General features: G+C 36.1%; 1 protein-coding gene across 1 annotated transcript; it reads left to right on the top strand.

The window, feature by feature from the left end:
- Positions 1-361: 361 nt before the first annotated feature.
- LOC147070266 (uncharacterized) lies at positions 362-6,650 on the top strand. The gene is made up of 2 exons (XM_085949766.1): positions 362-496; positions 2,956-6,650. The coding sequence occupies exons 1-2, from the start codon at positions 477-479 to the stop codon at positions 4,613-4,615; spliced, it is 1,680 nt and encodes a 559-aa protein (XP_085805892.1). The 5' UTR covers positions 362-476; the 3' UTR covers positions 4,616-6,650.
- Positions 6,651-9,349: the final 2,699 nt, after the last annotated feature.

The following is a 9,349-nucleotide window of genomic DNA, read 5'->3' as shown; positions in this document are numbered from 1 at the left end:
CCACGGAAACAAGTGCCTCATTTGTATCCACGAAAAATGCAATCAAGATAAACCTTTGAGTTTGTTTATTGAATAATATAATAAGAAGTTGTCTTCAATTAATTTTTTTCATACTCTCTTGTAATTATTGTTTATGGTATATTTTAATTTGAAGCATTTTTTTTATTCTGTGATCTATATTTACATTATACAGGCAGTGAATAAAATGATTTTATGGCTTAGCACGGCAATAACAATATTATGATGTAAAAAAATCAACTAAATGTTTTATGTCAGTCTGGTTTGAGTAATATTGTTGTTATTCTTGTAATAATATTTTTTTCATGCGGCCTGTGGAACGCGCCAATTCTTTTATGTGGCTACACCATAGCTGCTTTATACCAACTGTCAAACTGTCACGATCTGTCAATAAACATATTGAATGAAAATCTTAGATTTCCTGCAGCATAACATGAACGACTAGAAAATAATATAACATGGAACACAGGAAAGAAGTGTAGGTCCTATATTTTATCTGCTAATTGTAGGTACTTACCTATCTAAACAATTCTAGATTCTTAGCCAAGTCAACATTAGTGTTTGTATGTCTCTAGAGGTCAGTTTGCCGATTTTTTTTGTTATTTAATATACGATGATTTCGCTGATACTAATTAATACGTTTTGATTGGATGTATCCCTTGATTATTCATAGTAATTGTTGTCCTGTCACCATGAAAAATGGATGACGTTTATTAGACAATTTCGGGAATGTTGATCGCATGAATTATAGTTGCGCAGGACCGAGGGTGCAGGGGGGCTATGTACCGCAGTGTAGTTATTAGACGTGACGATTTCTGGCATGTATGAGCTATCAAAACAAGTGTGGGACAAAAAAATATTAAAAATCGAGAGTTACCTGTAACTAGAGTTGGGTTTCGGGAATTCTCGAAAAATTTTCGAGATTTTTCATCCCGAATCTCGAGAATTGAAAATTTTAACATTTCAGGAAATCTTCTTACATAAGGGATGTCTTCTTACTTAAATAAAAATAATATATTTTTTTGGAATTTGTCTGTTTTTACACTGATTTTACGATTTTACAGTTTTTTTTTAATTTCCCGATATCGAGAATTCCCGAGAATTCTTTTCTTGAAATACAGAATCTCGTGAATTCAAAATTTCATCATTTCGGGAAATCCCGAATCTCGAGATTGAGATTTTCTCGGGAAATACCCAACTCACGCTGTAACTGCCTTGTATCAACAAATATATACATTATATTCCCAACATTAGAGTATACTTAGTCAAAGACCACTATAGTCAGACCATGACATAAAACTGTAAACATTGATGGTAGTGCCTGTTATTGCTCATACTTCGAATTATGGTAAACTGTTTGATGGAAATGATAATTGTTGAAAAAAGAGTATTATGGCATTACAGATATTGGGCAATGCAAGATAATACATAATATAAAAATTATTTAATTACACATAACCAATATAACAATAAAATAGAAACAACATGTTATATAAATATTTTAAGTAAAATGATAAAATCAATTACAAATTTAACCTATACATCCACGAATATTATATAGTTTAAAAAAAATTAACCTTCATGGTGCCATCAAACAGGTTAATCGCTCGGTACAAAGCATCATGAAACATCACATCCGTCCTACGACGGGGTATCATGAAGACCGCAGAGTTACAAGTGATATTGGCGGGAACATTAAAATTAATATTTGCCAGATGGTAAATGAATCTACGAAGAAGTAAAAAGAATTGCTTTAAATGAGCAATCACTCTTTGAGTGGACAGTAATTGCATTGATAGCATACCCAGAAGAAAACAAGTCGGAAAATTCATTTTATCATTATCATAAGGAAAGAATCCATATGTTTTTAAGTAGAGAAATCTAAGAAATCTATTGTAACTTCATTGTGTGGTCGGACACTGTGAGGATTCCAAATAATGCTGGCATATTCTAAACACAAATGATACACATAAGGTACATAGCACTCGGACGGTTAGTCGAAACTATTTGTTTTCATTGAACTGACTGCAATGTGCAGATAGTATTTTTTAGTTTTTAAAATTCAATTAAAAACTGCCTTATACAAGCCGTAGTAGATAATAGTCAAAAATTATTCGTTTACAAAATATCTAAAATTATGCCATTAAATCATACATAATTTTAGATATTTTATAGATAGAAGAATATTTTTTATCGATTATGGTTTGGTTTAGGCAGGGCTTAATGAATTTTAAAAAACTAACGCAACACTTGTAATATATATTCTTAATTCAACGAAAACAGTACATTAGCAAAACAACACAGGGTAACAATACTCATGGCTGAAGAACACATTGACTTGAATACCAATGCATGTGAGCGAAATGCATATCGTCACCTCAATAGTACAACTAGATAACTCTGATTTGGTCATTGTTGGGAAAATGAAATTTAAACTTTACTTGATTAACATAAATCTAGGATATAATTATTATTTAAAATAAAAATGGAAAATTGTGCTTGTCTAATTCGGATCAATTAAATAATGTTGAATTGTATGAAAAATTATTGTAGATATATTTTTTAATTTATTTAACGCATTTATGGTTTTAAAGTTATCTAATATTTTCAAACAAAAAATTGATACAGTTCCCATTAACTTCTGACTTACCGAGTTTTATCATTTTGTAGAGTAGGAAATGTAGAATCATTCAATAGCTATCTCAAAAACAGTGAAAATCAAGTTATCTAGTTTTAGTACTGAGGTGACGATACATGACTAAGCGATTAAATCCAGTGCACAAGAAAGGGTTGCAACGTGGGTATTCTATTTATGTGATCGCACAACAAAGATGCGTGCGTGGGTCAGAAAGATACAGCTCATGCGTTACAGACAGAGTGATAGACAGCTAATTACAGAATATACATTAAGATAAATATAAATTATTTTATTTTCAGACAAAATTTCACAATGGATATCCCGCTGCCACCGAATCCCCCTTCACTGACTCATCCCCAGCCTCCTGACGACCAGTTCAGCGCACCGCCTTGCGATTCCATCTGCCGGGACTTCTTGCGGGGAGAGTGTACGCGGCAGGCCTGCCGCTTCGTTCACAGGCTTACCAGACGGGCCTTCAAGAAGTATTACAGTTTCTGCCACGACTACCAGAATAAGATGTGCGAGAGGATCAACTGCAAGTTTCTCCACTGGACCCTGGAACAAGAGGAAGAGTTTTATCGGACCGGGGTCTTTCCGTACTCGGAGCCAAATTCACCGGCCGTTGTGTTCCCTCAGCCTGGCGATCCCAATACGATGGGTGGCGCACCGGGCTTAATGCAATTTCCGCCTTCTACTATGAAAAGAGCGCATGACACGGCGGATGATGCTTTCTATTACAACTGGCAGCAGGGCGCTCAATCTTGGGGACCGCCGCAAGCCAAAGTGTCCCGGTTCTCTGACGATCCGTCCCCTGACCGGAACACTGTCGAGCATTGTGTCCACAGTGCAGCAATGGAACAGAGACTAGCGGCCATGGAGAAGAATGTTCTGCTGGTTCTGAACAAGATATCGCAGCTGGAGAATCCTCACGGTCACTTTGAAAACGGAAATGAATTCGCGTTAGATGGGGTAAGAAGCTATTCCACTCAGGGAACGCACATAACTTCATCTCCCGCGATGTCCAAATGTGTAATATCTCCGCGAGCACTGCAGAGCATGTCGTCGACTGATCCGGTAACCGTTGCAGTGGCGAGCATGGCTTCCTTGCAGGCATCATCACCCATAGTGACCATGAGCAGCCCCCAGACTGTCCTGATTGGTGGCACCGCTCCCACCTTGACCCTGCAGCAGATGAGCACTACGCAGTCGCCCCGACGTCTCACCCTCGCCCCACATCCCATAGGCACCATCACCGTGACCACCTCCCAGCCGCAGCAGATGAGCATGGTCCGGTCGGGACTAGGGAATACCGTTGTGACAACGTCCCGTCCGCAGCAGTTTGGCTGCCAGTATTTACCGGCCACTTCCTGCCAGCAGCAAATTTTGGAAACGGACTCGGGACAACAGATCGTGGTGCCCAGTTCTGGTCAGCAACAAGTCATAGTAGTGAGTTCGGGCCACCAGCAAGTAATGGCCGCGAGCTGCAATCCGCAGCTGTTGAACGGCTCCGGGGATAGACTGATAACTGTCGCTTCGGAGAGGCGTCAGCTACTCGCTGCGTCTTCAGACGGCCAGCGGTTAATTAATGGAGATACACAGCTCATAGTCACGAACGCCGACCGCCAGCATCTGGTCGCTGTTGATCACATCATCACTGGCAACTCTCAACCGCACCTCGTGTCCGCCGGCACAACGCAGCAACTGATCTCCGGTCCGCAGCCTCTGATCTCAAACGGCTCCGCTCAGCAGCTGATGGGTTCTGGTTCAAATAACCCGCAGACCTTGACGATAGCCGTATCCGGGAATAATCCTCAGCTGGTCGGACAGCAACTGGTCCTGACTCCACAGGCTTCGCAGCAGTTAATGGGCGGGACCTCTCAGGGTGTGGTTATATCCAACTCCCAGCAGGTTCCTATCATGTCGTACTCCATTGTCTCTCAAAGCATGTTGAGGCACTAGTCTCTTTCTGCATCTGGCCTGGTGAAAAAATCAATTGACACAACACTTTTTGCCCGTTCAAAACAAAGTTCGTATAGATTGGAATGTTGAGGAGAACTCATAATGCACACAAAATAAAATTATAACATGTGATTTCAGCTACATAAACCTCCTGTTTCCACCTTGCCTTCATGGCTCATTGCTGGTCATTGGGTCAATGCGATTCAACAATAATACTTGTAACATAACTGCAGGTCTATTCCAATTATGTCACACCGTAACACCCAATAACACCATTACTGCAATCCGAGATAACCCCAATATGTTACGGACATGTTCTGTGTGTAAAACGGTTATCTAAAAGAGAATCTTTGATTTGGTATCTGTGTTTCGTCCAAAGTTTGAACTCGTGTTTCTGGCAAAGTTGCGCAATCCGCTATCGCTAATGTCGCAAACTAAACGCATAGAATACAACATCACACTTTTAGAGTTAAGTGATAATATGTTGGAATAGATCTGCTGAAGTCTATGCGTTTTCTCAATATTCATTTAAAATGCGGTTTCTAGACACTTAAAAGCTTATTATGTTATATTAGGAGTCATCCATAAATGATGTCATATGATTTTAGGTGTTTTGTTATGTCGTTACATCATAACCTACCCTTTCCCCCACCTTAGAGTGACATCATATATAGATGACCCTTATTGTAATGCTCTAATTATGCAAGCAGACTCAACAACTCATACCGATCGACACGCGATTCAGGTAGAGTGCGAAAATTATAAGTTGAAGTGTCATGGCGGCCGTCTTGGCGCTGCTATAAACTATGAAAGGATTGTCAGTATTGTAGTTCTCGAAACGGCCACGCTTTACGTTAAACTTGCCGCAGTCTAGCAATTATTGTATTGCCTCGAAACTTGTGATTGATTCATAACAAACATTATGTTGCTAGTGTTAAAAATTATACTAAAACATTGATCAGCTTTGTGGCTACAATAGAGTATAAACCATAGAGGTATTAAATAAAAAGAGGGGCAAGGAATTGGCTTTCTCATACAACTGAATGAAGCATGCTAACAATAGCCGAAAACTTGCGAGAAATAGCGACGCGATAAAAAAAATGCACGGCATCACGGAGAATTTACTTTGGTCATTATAACGTAACCATATAATAAACCCACGCCCACGGTGGCCGCGCGGCATAAGCGTTGGACTATAAAGCCGTGGGTCCCAGGTTCCAATCCTGGGTCTGACAAGTACACATATTGTTTTTCAATTTGTGTGTGTCAGGGTATGGACCTAATAGGTTGAGCAAGTGGCTGACATCCATTTCTCGTAAAAAACAAAATCTGTCAATACAAATCTCCACTCTGTGGAGGCCCATATGATCCTATCAGGATCGGACATGGTCGAAAAAAAAATAATATAATAAATAATGTTAACGTAGAAATTTTGCCGCAAATTGATTACCAGCCTGCCTCACAATACTTGCCTGCTTCACCATACTTTCATATAACCTGCCACCCCTAGGTATAAACAGTCTTCTCTAATATTTTTGTCGAGTTTGTTTGTGTAATTTGGCCAAATGTTGATAATTATATAAGTTTTTAGGATGTTTAATACTAGTTAGTGTATGACTAAGATGCGTAGAAATATCTATTTCTATCTGCCTAAGCCCAAATGCATAGAATGTCACTAATCACTATATATTGTTATTAAGATAAATAGTGTTTTGTCCTTATGTACGTGTGTTAAGATGCTCACAGCGGGTAGCAAAATTTGACGGCTGTCATAATACTTGCGTTTTTTAACAAGAAACTTTATAAATCGGGCGCTCGAAATTTAAAAAAATGGTAATAATTTTGATTGTGGAAAGCAACGTTGCATTAATTATAATAATTTTCGAATCTGTCAATACTATTTTGGTATACCTTTGATTTAATATAATGTCGACATTCTATGAATCTGGGCCTTAGACTTTTTACTAGAAGATTTTAATAACTGTACGACATTTGATACGGTATTGAAAAATAGTTCAATTATAGCTTATTATAAATGCCCAATAACTACTCTATTTTTTAACCTTCCCTTTACGAAGCAAATGAATTTCATCCGTTCCGGAGACGTCACCTTGGGTTACCGTATGAGATTGACAATTTTACAATAGGTAAAAGGGAAATGTCTATTTTGGCAACGTAAATAAGTCTAATAAGATTCATCATTATTAATTACTATTTGTTTTATCGATTAAATGATCAAAACTTAATTAAAACCATACAGGTATACACATTCTTACAGCCTACAAGTCGTAATACTATCTTGATTTCACTTACTTTCTTATCTCATCCTCACAATTGAGTATGTCTCTGCCGCATATACATACTTTTAGACTATTTTTTTTGTTCGTAATGGAATTCAACGCTCTGTTTGCAATGTGCATTTATAATTTATGGCAGGTAAATGAAATCTGACTGATATCTATCAATTATATGTATTAACTGGATAATGCCATCGATTTTGAAAATAACAACATTTTAATTAGATGTAATATTGATTATTCTAGGAATAGCCGAAATATGAAAATAACAAAGTGCATATTAACTGAAATATTTGCAGTTTAATGTTCTGGGTAACCTAAAGTGACATTACAGTAACGGGAGTGTTAAACCATTCTCAGGACTAAATGATTGGTTACTGATTGATGATGCATGATGTATTATTTTAATGAGAGATGTTTTATCTAAAATCATATGACAGTAAAGCGTCAATTACATTGAGCTTTTTTACGAGCTGATTATTGGCAAATTTATAATCTGCCTGTAAATTCGCCCAGTGTAATCATCGAACAAGCTAATAAGCAGGTTGTAAACACTCCACCGAGAAAAGTTGAAAGCCGGTCAACTTTATAAGCTACACGCCGGCTTGTGGGCGTATCGCGTCTGCGCAGTAGAGCGTGGTGGTGGAAAAACGAACTACTCATTTTGAAATTTACCTTTTTGACGTTTAATGGAAACATTATTATGGAGCGTAGCGACCTCCCGGCAAAAAAACCAACTACGTTCCGTCAAAATCGCTCGCTGGCTTGTGGCTTATCAGCGAATGGAAAATTTTGTGTGTAATCATGAAATCGCAGTAGCTGAACCGCCCGCTTTTAAATTTGCCAATAATCAGCTCATAAAAAAGCTCAATGTAATTGACGCTTAACTAACTTATCAGTGAAAATATTGATTTTAATGGTTAATTAGAGATGGTTTAAGTTATATATTATATTATACTGACTTTAATTAAATATATCTTGCATAAGTTTAACCTGTTAGTGAAGGTATTACTGAAAATCAAATTTTCTGAAATATTAAATTATTATTTGTGAAATGTGTGCGTAAACGGTAAATTATAATTATTGCCTCATAAGTGGACCATATCCTCGTTCTACCTTGCGAACCTCATAATTCCAAAATAACCTTTTTACAGGATATAGTAAAAATCGTCGAATGTTTGTTTTAAATACAAACCCACAATTTGTAATTGCCTTAATAATTCCAGTAATCCAAGTACCTAATAGTTTATGTTTTGCTTTTACTCTTGAATTATGGTAATTATGGATGGCTTTTCAAACGTATATAACAAACATTTTTGTCAGTTATGGGGTGTCAATCTTCGCCTTGAAGTTGTGTAAATTTACAATTATTGGTATATCATTATTGGGTATTTTTCAATATAGGTACTATATAGTATCTTTTTTAATTAATTATTATGTGTAAAAGTGTTTAATACGATTTTAAATGCTGCTTGTGAGAGAAATGATTGAATAATTTCTGAAATTATTCTAAAATAATAATGTTATGGAAGACTGAAATTGATCTGGTGAATTTCATAAAGCATGAGAATAATCAAAATTAACTGCACTAATTAAGAAAAAACATACTTCACTTAACACTTTTAAATTTTTGAGTATTATAAAAGATACTTTTGTATTATTTATTTAAAGTAAAGTCCCCTAATTTGAGAAATGGTAAAAAATATAGGAAATGTCTTGACAGAAAATATATAAAATTTTGTTGATTCCATTTTTGAATTTTTTCTAAGGCTGTTAAATAAATTTAATAATCTATGATGGTTTTGTAATATCATTTAATTTTTTTTTTAAATTACCATCAAATGGGTTGACTTCTGATTTTAATATTTATCGTTTAGCACCAATATTTTGATTGTTCTCATAGTGTTAGTAATGTGATAATGCTAATTTTAAATAATATCTTAAAAGAAGGGGTGAGAATGTGTCGTTTTATTTTATAACTCATCATTATTTGTTACCCCTGCAATAATTACATGATTATTATGAATGTTAATTCTACATTGGTAAATGAATGATTCATTGTCATTGGTTTAGCTTCTTATCATATCATGTAGCTAACTAATCTTAGTGATTTAATTTAATAATCTAGTTGAGGTGCTAAGGATTAAATGAATACTAGCGGCGAATCACATCACCACATACTTATTTATGTGTAAAACAGGATTGAAACTAGATTGTATAAAAATACAATAAAACCTTGAATTGTGAGTAACTTGGTCTATGAGTGTTTTGCAAGACAAGTAAATTTTTTAAAATATAAATTTTAACTTGATAAACGAGTAGAGTTGGGTTTCGGGAATTCTCGAGAAATTTTCGGGATTTTCCATCCCGAATCTCGAGAATGGAAATTTTTAACATTTCAGGAAATTTCGAGAATCTTTTCTCGGGATATAGGATT

Source organism: Rhyacophila brunnea, unplaced genomic scaffold (assembly GCF_057557595.1).
Source record: "Rhyacophila brunnea isolate RB1 unplaced genomic scaffold, BYU_Rbru_1.0 scaffold_22, whole genome shotgun sequence".
In the NCBI taxonomy this organism is placed as follows: Eukaryota; Metazoa; Arthropoda; class Insecta; order Trichoptera; family Rhyacophilidae; genus Rhyacophila; species Rhyacophila brunnea.
This window is presented reverse-complemented; position numbering and strand designations above follow the sequence as displayed.

Coding starts and splice junctions, on each gene's coding strand:
- LOC147070266 (XM_085949766.1), top strand. CDS start 477: ATGGAACACAGGAAAGAAGT. Junction 497..2,955: donor ATGGAACACAGGAAAGAAGT/GTAGGTCCTATA, acceptor TTTTATTTTCAG/ACAAAATTTCACAATGGATA.